This window comes from Podarcis liolepis, assembly GCF_965112155.1.
Source record: "Podarcis liolepis genome assembly, chromosome: 10".
NCBI lineage: Eukaryota > Metazoa > Chordata > Lepidosauria > Squamata > Lacertidae > Podarcis > Podarcis liolepis.
In genome coordinates, this window is record NC_139562.1 from 41,824,395 (window position 1) to 41,836,772 (window position 12,378).

Here is a 12,378-nt window from a genome sequence, read left to right on the forward strand (position 1 = left end):
AATGTCCTCTTGCTCCACTCTCTTGGCTGATATCCCTGTTTTAATTTGTGAAATAAATCTACAGCTGTGCACTAGTACTGTGCTAATGAAAGTCAGAAAACAAGGGGAAATATAGGGGCGGAAAGTTAGAAAGAATCCCATAAACCTTTTGAAAAATGGACAAGCAGGAAAAGGACAAAGGAAGAAAAAACTCAACTAGCAAACTGCAGTTGTGTAGCATGAGTGAGCAATTACATGTCCTTTTCATTTTAATAGGGGTTTTTTAAAACTATAAGCGGCATTACCAAGTTTGCCAACCCAAGCTCCATCTCAATCCACTGCTAAATGTTTTGTTTGAGCATAAAAGGTCAGCTGCCAATTAATTTGACATCAGTGAAGCAGACTCACAGTAAGCCTGTAAGTTTAGATAAGCCTCAAGATCCCGTTTTTGTCCCATAATTTGCATTATTAATTGAAGAAAGGCCTCACCGATGGTTACATCAGAAGAACTGTGCGTTTCTAAGAAGCTGTTCAGATGATGCCATGTCTTCGGAATCCAGTCAATTATTTTGATGAGGTCATTATTGCGTGCGCTCCTCTCTATTTCTGTTTCAATCAGTTTCCTTCTCAGATACCTGGATAAAAACCCTTTGACAGGCTCCATGTGGTTGGCACACAGCACCCACCTATGCAGGCAAAGAATCAGAGAACGGATTCACATTACAGGAACTCTGGGCAATCCATTAAAATGGATAGATTGTGCCTCTTCACATACTGCATAATTAAGCTACAAACAATATCATTATCATCGGCCGATGTGATAGGCACAAGCTTAACTGGCTAAAAAGAAAATATGAAATAATTACGTGGAAGATTTGGGCTTCAGTCCTCTAGGAGACCTGACAGCATCCTCTGTGTTCAGAGATAGTGTATCTCTGACTACCAGATGCTAGGAATTATCAACAGGGGATGGTGAGCCCTTCTTGAGCTTGCCTGTGGCACTCAGTTGGCCACTGTCTGTAAACAAGCTGCTGAACTAGAAAGTAGAACTGCCACAGGAGCATGATTCTTAAATTTCTTCCTCATAACTCATAGATTCTCTTCAATATCAGGCCCTAAGCTCAGTGAGAAAGGTAAAATTTTTATGAACTCTCTATTTATCTATCAACATACCGGTATATTTTTTTTCCAACCCTGCAAAGGTGACCTTTTTGACATCAGTATCCCAAACTATTTGGACAGAGTGCACAGCAGTTTTATCACCTTGGTGCCTTGGAAATGTGGTGAAAAGTTACTAAACGCCACTTGGCATTTAACTTTTGTTTTATTTTAGGACTATCTGGAAACATATCTACGTGGTGGCTTCCTGATGTATCCACATCAGAAAAAACAGACCTGTTACAACACACACATACACCATATATATATAACCTCAAAGGTTTAAACCTAGATCAGAAGAAGCATTTTTAAACACATTTACCTGAAATTTTGATGCAGTTCAAGGTTAGGTGAAGATGAAACGCCCTGGTTCATAGTTCCAATAATATAGGGACTACAGAAATAAATAGAGCTGCCAATTAATTTAACACATTTACATCTTGTCATTTATTTGTTTTTAAATGTTAGGTGGAATTGGAAAAACCCCCAACATAAAACCACCATTAAAATATGATAAAATATCAAATTCAGGAAATGTTTTTGCAGCATGAAAATAAAAACCAAAAGGCTACACTAAAATCATTGTTAATCCCCCCCCCCGGATTTTTATTAGGTTTTATTATATTTATTGCAACATTAATTATTGTTATGCTTTAGGTTTTCTTGTTATTGGCCTTTATCATTTCTTAAACAAAAACAGGGGGTATATGTAGTAAGTAAAAATCAAAACATGGCCAAAAATGAATACAATGTTTTCACCTGCTGGGCTGTCTCCCAAATCCTACCTACCCTGTTCACCTGTCTGTCAGTGTTACAAAGAAACCAGTTCTCTGATTGTCACTCCCTAACTATCAAAGGCGGGGCAGCCAGAGAAAGGCCTCTGGAGATCTAATGACCAAGAATGTTCATTTTTAATGTCCTCTTCCTTCTATTCATTTTACAATGTGTTAATTTGCATTGCATAAAGGAATTTTGTGTGTGTCAGCAATGACTCAGCTGAGCTTATTTCCACCACACACTGCAACGTCATCTTTTTCTCACTGCTGCCACTCTGCTGTTTATCAGGCGTTACCTTCACTTCTGTCATCCCTCTAAAACGGGTGTGTAATGGCCCTGGGACACACCTGCAGACAGCAGGTCCTGATCAGTTTCATTTCATTCTAGGCTAGCAGGGCTTGGATTCTATAATGTAGAAGACTCATAACTGGACTCATAAACAAGCATAGCTTGTCACTGTTGCCAAGATCTTAGAGACAAGCTATGCTTGTTCATATGAATTTATAGGGTGCAGTTACTTATATGAAATCGTATGAAGTGCTTATTTGAAGTGACAGCAATTTATAACAGCCATATCTATGATAGCAGAATATTAAGCTTTCACTGCTATTGAGAATACAGGTTCTTATTTAATTGTGTTGTGACATGCACAAATTAATGCTTTGAAGCTTTTTGGATTAAAACTCCCGTCAGCTGCAGCCAGTAACCTGTACCACACGAATGACTTACACTCAGCATATTCCAAACAAGGTAAAGAGCAAACCTACCATTTGTTATATTTACAGTTGAGGAAACCATTGAAGATGTCACTCAAAGAACCAACATGATGGAGGTTGTCAAGAATTATTACCACAGGAAGGTCAGCACTACTGTTATCAGCACTGCATTGTTCAGCCAAATTGGCAAGGTATTGTTGCACATCCTTAAAGAAAAGAAGGAAGAACCCAGTAAAACAGAAGGTGCTCAACTAACACCCTCACAGTTACGAAGCTTCCACTAAAACGAATTGCTGCTTAAACCATTTTTGACAATGTCAGCCTGAGGTACTTACTCTGAGCATTCTTCTCTTTTTTCCTTTTTTAAAAATTGGTTTTCAGTAACAGGATCCTAGTTACCGTATTTTTTGCCCTATAGGACGCACTTTTTCCCCTCCAAAAATGAAGGGGAAATGTGTGTGCGTCCTATGGGGCGAATGCAGGCTTTCGCTGAAGCCTGGAGAGCGAGAGGGGTCGGTGCGCACCGACCCCTCTCGCTCTCCAGGCTTCAGGAAGCTATCCGCAAGCCTTGCAAACCCAGCGGGAGGTCCCGCTGGCTCGCAAAGCTTGCAGGCAGCAGCCTGCAGCCCACAAGCTCGGGGGATAGTGGGGAGGCGGAGCACCGCCACCCCGCTATTCCCCGACCTGATCTGAAGGCTGGCGGGGGGGAGGAAGCAAGCTTACTTCTCCCCCCCCCCCGCCAGCCCCACAAGCTCGGGGGATAGTGGGGAGGCGGAGCGCCGCCACCCCGCTATTCCCCGACCTGATCTGGAGGCTGGCAGGGGGGGGGAGCAAGCTTGCTTCTCCCCATCGCCAGCCCCATAAGCTCGGGGGACAGCGGGGCAAGCCGCTGCCCCACGGAGGCTAGAGAGGCTGTCCCTGAAGGCAGAAGAGGGAGACGGAGCGCTCCGTCTCCCTCTTCTAGCTTGGGGATGGCTGTGCAAACCTGGGGGGGGGGAATAAAAAAAATTTCCTTGATTTCCCCCCAAAAAAGCTAGGTGCGTCCTGTGAGCCGGTGCGTCCTATAGGGCGAAAAATACGGTAAGTCTAACCATCTGAACCACAAGGGAGGAAACTTTACAAGACGTATCACGCCTAAGACAGTTGGTTTCTGCTTGCCCCACCCTGACCTCTGTTCATTCAGAAGAAGGTGTAAAAGGAGCTTCATGCAGGGTTTCTGAGTGGAAGTGTCCCACACATAGAGTTGTATGTGTGTAGAACCCCCTTTTACATCCTTTGCGGGACATGTGGAGGCTAGAGATGGCCCAAGTTGGCGGATTCCAATTTCACCTTCCATAATAAAAGTGAATGAGCAATGGAATTACTCATTCACTTTCTAGGTAAGATGGAAGAATTTCTTCAATCAAAGTAATTCATTTTCTCTAAAAAGCTGCAGGTTGTGAATTAGGTGGGGCATCAAATATACAATGTACGAGTGTGTTGGTTAAATTTTTGAAGACAGGTTTTTTTTCATGTACAAAAACACTGGCACAATCTTTGTAACATGACAGAAAGCATGTAAATGGTGGGATGATAAGGTTGATATTGCAAGTTTCTGACTGTGTCATTTTTGATCTACTGTGAATACTGAAAAATTTCCATATTATGAATGGTTTTGAATAAATGTTGTTGTTTTTAAAAAGAAAAAGAAAAAAACAGAGATTGGAGATTTAACTTTCAATATGCTAACTGATACTGATAAAACACCTTGAATTATTTGTAAGTATTTGCAATCACAAATGGCTACTGTATTTAGACTATGCTGGGAAATCCTAAATAAAAATAAAAAGAACAAAAGGAAACACCAGCAATTACATAAGTCCATGGCATGTAATGAAACATCTGCAGTTTCTTAAAAACTGTACAGTTGATAGCTGTTGATTCTTTTTATGTCTTACCTTGCTAGATTTGTGATCTACATTAAAAGTAGCAATGGCATCTTCCATTTTTTTCCTGCCAGACTTTGTTATCACGTATTCTGCAAGCCTGTTGGCTAAATAGGTCTTCCCAGTGCCACTAGGTCCCGACAGGATAATTCTGTGATGCTCCATCAGTAAGTTAAAGTACCGTTGGCTAATTGGTTTAGGAATTAATGTATCAAACACAAAGCTGTCCAAACTATTTTCTTCTACTCCTGAAAATTAGATGGGGGGGGGGGAGAAGAAATGGTAGGGGGTGAGGAGAGGAAATCTATTTTTCTCTGTCTCATTGTTTTTGGCAAAACATGGAATTATTTAAGAGAAGGAACTTTTAATACTTGCTCCCCCCCCCCTTTCTAGTTTTTGAAATGTTGACAGCAGGTAAATGCCCTTAATACAAACCTTTCTTCCAGTATCTGAAAAGCACTGGAAGTGCACAGACCTTTCCTTGGGGCCAAAAAAAAGATTAAACAGTGCCTTCGCCACATGACTCAATGAATGGTAGCAATGCAATCAAAGCAAATGTGAAGCGAAAACTCATTGAGGCAGTGATGTATATCTGAAATGTTTGAGGCATTTAAAAGAAAAAGGTCAAAGCAAGGGTTAGCAGGAGAGAGATATCACACCAAATGACACAAAGTCTTTTTGAAGACCCTGAAAATAGAATGCCCCCATGGCTATATGAAATATTTAAAGTCCCTATCTGAAGTGATTGATTTGGAATTCTAACCGTTCATTGTTATATTAAAGTCCTCTTCTGTACTGCTTTTAGATGCAAAGCAAAGCAAGTCATCATCAGTCTAGGGTGGTGAAGTGTTAAGGGTGCAAGAGTTCTTGAAGCTTGAAAGCTTGAATCTAACCCATCTCAAAACTACACAACTGCATCCTCTCCACTCATCACTGAATTATTCTCTATACACCCTCCGCCCCGCCCCCGGTGTTATCATATTTACTCATGGTGTGGCAGACTGGGGTCATATGGGGTGAGGGAATTACATATTTAAAAGAAAGATGGCTGCTGCCACATAACTCCTTTGGATGGAAAAGGACCTTAACATGTACATGTTAACTATAAAAACACCAGATGGCTTGATGCAGATTTTGAATACGATAAATATTGTTACATGCCACCCAAATCTCTGAAATTACAGGGGTTTCAGGTGCTTATCCCTATTCGTGTTTCCTTTTGGGAATCAGACATAGCAAATGCTGTGAGTGTCTTTATGATACATGGTTTGTTTACACATCTATACAACCCGAGCCTATGATGGAGGGGTTCACAGGTATTAACACCTCAAAAGGGTATTGCTTCTCCCATAATTCCAGCCTTCAATTCAAACAGAAATCGAACATTGCTGTCTGACCTTCTGCTTTTTCTCTAGACTCCAGATCACAATGCAGCAAATTCTGCCCTAAAAACTCAGGCTCTGTCCTTCTAAATGAGTGTTGGAAGAGGGGCCCCACCCATTTGTCATCTGGCACAGAGCACCTTTCTTTTGTTCTGTCAACGGCCCATCACCTAGGCTGGCCTGGCTACTCCAGCAATTGAATCTGTGCTGGATACAGGAATTAGGAGGAGGCCCAGGCATTCAGCCTAACCCCCACCCCACCCCCAAAACATCATAACAATATTTATAGACAGCTACCCAAAAGAGGCCCTGCTTGCTTTAGGGATCCCATAAATCCAGAAGCTCATTTTGCATAGTTAACTTTACTTATAGCTGTAAATTTAGTAACACAACTGGGATGCTACCCAAGAGCATGTATGCGTTTGTAAGATAAAGGAATTATACTGTGCTAAAAAGAAGCTTCAAGGAGGAAAATAAATGCAGAGGAAGGGAATAAAATATAGCATAATTTTACCTTTAAGGTTCACAGTGATTATATTATTATCTCCAACCAAATACCCACAAGGTAGCAGTTCAGGCACTTCTTGGCTGTGGGATCGAATGACATCACCTATACAATAACTAGCAATACAGTCTGAACCTAAACCAAGGCTAGTAGCTGGATCCACTCGGAAAACATATTCCTGAAATGAGAAAAGACAAAATACATATGCAGCAGCCATTATATGTGACACAAGGATAGAAGAATTAAATGCACCCACTTGTTTAAATGTCACACTCATTTCCATCATTTGCAGATAAAGAACACTCACTATGCTTTAGGTGTAAATGTCAGAAAGCATTTTTTTTTTATATTTCCCACTGGGGCTCATACAATCTTCAGACATTTTGACATTTACCATAACATAAAATATATTAAATACTCATGAAGCAATGAATAAAAGGGAATCAGATTAAAGAAGGGGCTTAACAATACTTTAAACAAGAGAAGAGCTGAACTGAACTGAACTGGGTATTTGGCTGCACATTAAGTATACAAGTTGGCACATTGCCTATCTTGCGCCCAAGAGAATGTGTGGTTTGCATGCTGATGCTCATCCAAACATACATTCCAGCTTAGCAACTGGTTTTCTGAGATCATCAGAATTTAAGATAAAATGGTGCTAGCCATTTTATGAACAATTAGCTTCAATGGATGAAGGAAATTTTGAATATGTATGTAGTGCAGACATACCCCGAGAAAGAATTTTATGACATCTTAAAGAACATCATGAAAGAACACAGGTTCAATTTCTACACTATAGTTTCCCCCATATTGATGTGTAGATACTCACATTCCATTTAAAGGCAAACATTTTGTTTCTGTGTACATTGACCTCAATATATATGTATATCACAATTCTGATAGCTTTCAAAGCACAGAGGGAATAGCCCACCCTATCTGTAAAATGGTTCTTACAAACTTGGATGTTGTAAAACTAATCAATATTTCTGGTCTAAGGAGTGACAAATTCAAATTTTACACTGGCTGTATAGCAGAACAATTAATTTGGCAGCAGATCTTCACACTCCCAATGACTCTGAGGAGTCATCAGATAAGGATATCCCTGGCCCAGAAATGGGGTCTTCACAGCAGCTGCATTTGTTTCTGGTTGGCTCCAGACAGTCCTCTCCATCTTCCCCAGGGCAACACAAACAGAGGAGATGGAGATCCAGGCAGAAAGTTTAGAGCCACCAACAGAGTGGCTGGCTAGCTGTGCATGAGGCTGTGTGAAAAGGGTAAGTGCATGGAAACAGCTGCTCAGACCAAGCCTGACATGAGAGCCAGGAATGGGTGTGATACAGCCAGCTCCTATATAAGCTCCCAATCTGAGTTGCTCCATTGCTGAAGCATCTGCTTCTACCCAAGCTCCAGCCTACCTGGCTTGGGGGACTGGGGGGCAGAGCCGTAGCTGGGTGATCTTGCGCCCTGGCAGAACCATCCAGATTGCGTCCCCTAGCCATGGACAAATTAGCTCTTCTTTCCGCCTCTGCTCCAACCCTCCCCCTTCCACCCATTCAATTCATCCTCTGTTAAAAACCATTTCTTATGAGGCAATAATCAATATTTATGGACATATTTTGCGCTGCCCCCCCATCGCCTGCCCCTCTGATGGGGGCCCACCTTACCAGTCCCTAGCTATAGCCTTGCTGTGGAGTTGGACTAAAAGTGCTACTTCAGTCAGCTGGCTGACCATAAACACTCCAAAATGTGAGGCCCCAAGGTGACCTGTATTGAATGGGTTGGAGTGGGGTTGTAGAGCAAACATGAGTAGGGTTTGTTTGGTCAGAATCAAGTATACACTTCCAGTAATTTACTTGGTAAATGAACCACTATAGCCGCTAGAAGGCCGTGAAAATTTGTGCCCCAGGCTTTTTAGATTTGTCCAGCCATGTACTATCTGAAACCAAAGGGGTACATTGGTTGCCAGATGTGAAACATATTAGCCTTATTTTCAGCTCTCCTACCCCACTATGGCATTTTGTTTCCTTCATGGTGGAAGAAGTAAAAAAGGAGCCTCTACCTTCCTAAAAGAACCGATTCACTGCATATAAAAGCCCTCCTTTACCTGCCCCGATCTATTTGTTTTGGCAAAGCTGCGAGTAATAAGAAAATTAAACACCAGGCAAACATTACAAAACCTAGCCTAGGCTCTTCCTTCTGAACTGACTCAAAAAAGTCCTACCTTAAAGAGCCGTCTGATTACACCATCTAATACATCCCATTTTGTTTTACCACTGACTCCAATGGATCCTATCAAATATGCCTGCAGCTTTTGCTCCTGTAAAGAGAAGAGGTATTCAGGGGAGAGATGTGGAAGAACTTACACAATTAAAGTATTTTGTAAGACTTACTGAATATTTTTCCCACAGAAGAAGACATTATCCTCCTTTGAGATATGCCATAGTTATCACAACAAAAACAGATGCAAACCTAATACTAATTAAGATATTAATTAAGATATACAGCTGTGCATGCAGATATTTCTGGAAATTAGTTCAGTGATGTGCGAACCTTTTATTTCATCTAATGCAAGATCGAAGGTTGAAATGGGAAACCTTCTGTGGCAAATTTGTGGGGACTACTAACATATAGCCCACAATAGGCCTCTTTATTCAGAAGTAGCTTTAAGGATAGGTAGGTAACTACGTTTCCTATCTAACAAAAGCATGCTGTGACATATATAGACCCGAACTTCTATGAAAGGCAGCAGAACAATTTGCTGTTTATCATCAATTAGAGGCACTGCCAGAATGACACAAATATAGGTACAAGGTGTGATAAATTAAAAAGGCTGTGGTCAATGTTCCCTGTTGAATTCTTAATTGAATATACTACTGGGTAGTACAGCCTTTGTAACAGCAGAAACATAAGGACAATTATGATGATGAACACAGCAATAAAACCTGGAAGTCAAAGTACCTTGGATCGACCATAGCCCTTGTTTATTGTGACTATAATTTTAACATTCTGGCCTTCTTTATGGAGAGTTCCATCTGTAACATCTTCAAGTAAAATATCTAACAAGCAAGAAACAAATAAAAACACCCTTTTAAAATTTACTTAACTTGGCAAAAGAGACCCATTTGATTTTATTTGTAATTCTAAAGTGTACTTTAAAAATATATATAAGCCCGATATATATTCCAACTGCCACTTCTTTAATCTTTTGGCAAAAGCAATGCATAATGTTTCGGGATTGATACACTACTGCCCAATCGGGGTTACACTAAAATCTTGTATATCAGAATTATTTTCTGTGGGGCAGCAATCACTTCTCCAAAAGGAAAGACCAAAATAAAAGGCTTAAAAATGAACCAAGATGTTCCTTTTTTGGACAATGGGTGTGACACTTTAGACTTCTCTCTGTCTTATTGGTTTGAGCTGCTTCCCTCAATATGAGTGATTGCTAAAATCAGGCAGAGGTGGGAGCAGGTTAAGTTTCTCACAAAACAAACGCCTTGTATCCTGGGTTCTACAAGGGCCAGAGGGTTGCTTTTTATACTTCAGAACATCTACACTTTTTAAGATATAAAAACAGATGGTGCCTGTTCCATTCGATTCGCTGAATCTAGGGTTTTCCTGCAAGTATGAAACTCCAATGCATCACCTGAGACTTTAAATAAGAGACCATTTTGGGGGTTGAATCCAAGGTCACCTGCCAAAGGTTCTGAAGTCTTGGAGTCAACCCTGCGCTACTGTCGCCCTTTAAAGTCTCAGACATGGCAGAAAACAACTAGTGGTAGAAGAACCTACAGGGCTAGTGAAGGTGTCAAGCCTTTATTTTAACATTTGCAGAACTGAACAATAAAACACCAAAACACAATTACAAATATTGGCAAATGTAAATATGTATACTAAGTGTATACATCCTTTTCCTAGGCACCATTTTTTTTTAAAATGCATTTAAATACCACCTTTCTGCCAAGGCACCCAAGGTGGTTTTACAAACAAGTGGTAGAGAATATTCTCAAGCTGTCTCCAGGAGCAGATGACACTGTCTCCCAGAACTCATTATCTCCCACCTGGGCGTTACCATATTAGCCCAGCACACTGGTAGTTTGGGAGAGGGGGTTTATGGGTTTGTGTTTTGTTCTTGTTCTTATCATGCATTTTGTGTTTTTATTTTGTATTTTTATGTTGTCAACCACCCTGAGATCTTCAGATGAAGGGTGGTGTACAAATTTAATAAAACAAACAAACAAATAGTGAACAGCTTTCAAAATTTAGGATTAACTAGATTTCTCTACAGTTTGACAAGAACTGCATGTGCACATGCAAGCAAAACGATCTGGTAGGGCACTTGAAATGATCTGGTAGGGCAAATTAAAACAATAACAACATGTATTACCTGATGTCACTGAATCAGTGATGTTCAAGTTATTCAGAGAGAGACCTAAAGATTGTCGTGAAGAGGAGGATGATGTGCTGCTTGAGGACTCTGAGCATGGCCGGCCTGGCTTTGCAGTGTTTCCAGTCTCTGCCTTCAAGCGATCATTTTCTGCTTTCAATATCTCAATCTCATTCTAGCATTTAAAACACAAGAAATCAACATTTTAAGGTGAGGAACCAGGCATTTAATACCGCTGGGTGCATTATGGATATGCATAATTTGTTAGCTAGAAAACTACTTATCGGCAATACAGCATTTTCTATGGTATGGTACATCCACTGGAACTTTAAGTTGTTCTCATCTTTGGAACATGCCACGAAACTGTTGCGTGCCCTATAAAATTTTACCTCTCTAATTCCATGGCAAATAGACAAGATAAAATCAGATCCCGAAAACTCAAGTTAGGCTGCATCTAGGTGGCAGAAAGCTGACAAAGCATTAAATGAACACATATGCACATGTACTTCACATTTGCACTGTACCTATATTCCAAAGGTCTCCTAGCTATCAGAGTCTATTAGTACTGCAGTAAATGTAAGACCAGCATCAGCAGTGTAGCATGGCTGGCCAGAATACTGCTACAATGGCACAAAATCAAGTTCAGCATATTGCAGACAAATGCTTCGTCAGCTTTCTGCACGCCGGGAGATAAGTGTTGATTCATACATGCTCATTTAAAATCATGACATATCATATTTTGCCACCACACACACACTGGAACATTGAAATTAACCATTTCTAGATCTCTATGATGTATGTTTTAGAATTCTACTCCTACTACTACATGGGCAATTTCACAATACAGTGGTACCTTGGGTTACAGACCCTACAGGTTACAGACTCTGCTAACCCAGAAATACTACCTCAGGTTAAGAACTTTACCTCAGGATGAGAACAGAAATCACGCGGTGGCAGCAGGAGGCCCCATTAGCTAAAGTGGTGCTTCAGGTTAAGAACAGTTTCAGGTTAAGAATGGACCTTCAGAACGAATTAAGTTCTTAACCCAAGGTACCACTGTACAGTAATGGACAAGTATCTCTGGATCAAAACACAAATAAGCCCTTTTCAGGCATTCACTCATGCCGTTAATCACATGGCAGGGAACAGGAGGGCCAGATCCATTGTCCGGGCATGGAAAACATCTTTAAAGAGGAGAATTGCAGTATACATTTGGCTTTTCTTGTGATTGGGGATGTTTCACAGTCAGTAATAAAAGAGCCAAGATGCCTAAGGAATGTCACATGCCTAGTTGAATCTTATGCAGTGTTGAGTGATTACCAAATGTACAACAATAGCATGGAAACTGTTATGTACTGAGTTGAATAGGATCCAAAATGCAGCAGTCTGATTGGTCCTAGAACAATAGGATTCAGAATGCAGCAGTCTGATTGGTCCTAGAACAATGCAGCAGTATGATTGGTCTACAGGAGCCACCCAATCCAGCTCCAGGTGGAAGTGAATCCACAACCTGATTGTCCTACAGGAGAATCCCGGAATTAGCCAATCA

The 12,378-nt window shown here is 40.8% G+C and overlaps 1 protein-coding gene across 9 annotated transcripts in view; it reads right to left on the reverse strand.

Annotated features, from left to right (window-relative positions):
- NAV3 (neuron navigator 3) overlaps nt 1-12,378 on the reverse strand; it is a 426,597-nt gene that overhangs the window by 10,352 nt on the left and 403,867 nt on the right. For all 9 annotated transcript variants that reach the window (XM_083463072.1, XM_083463071.1, XM_083463073.1 and 6 more), the window contains 8 exons: nt 10,830-11,004; nt 9,401-9,498; nt 8,664-8,759; nt 6,452-6,620; nt 4,568-4,803; nt 2,682-2,836; nt 1,460-1,531; nt 469-665 (listed from right to left, as the gene is read on the reverse strand). In XM_083463072.1, coding sequence (XP_083319198.1) covers nt 469-665; nt 1,460-1,531; nt 2,682-2,836; nt 4,568-4,803; nt 6,452-6,620; nt 8,664-8,759; nt 9,401-9,498; nt 10,830-11,004 — 1,198 coding nt within the window. The remainder of the gene's footprint in view (nt 1-468; nt 666-1,459; nt 1,532-2,681; nt 2,837-4,567; nt 4,804-6,451; nt 6,621-8,663; nt 8,760-9,400; nt 9,499-10,829; nt 11,005-12,378) is intronic.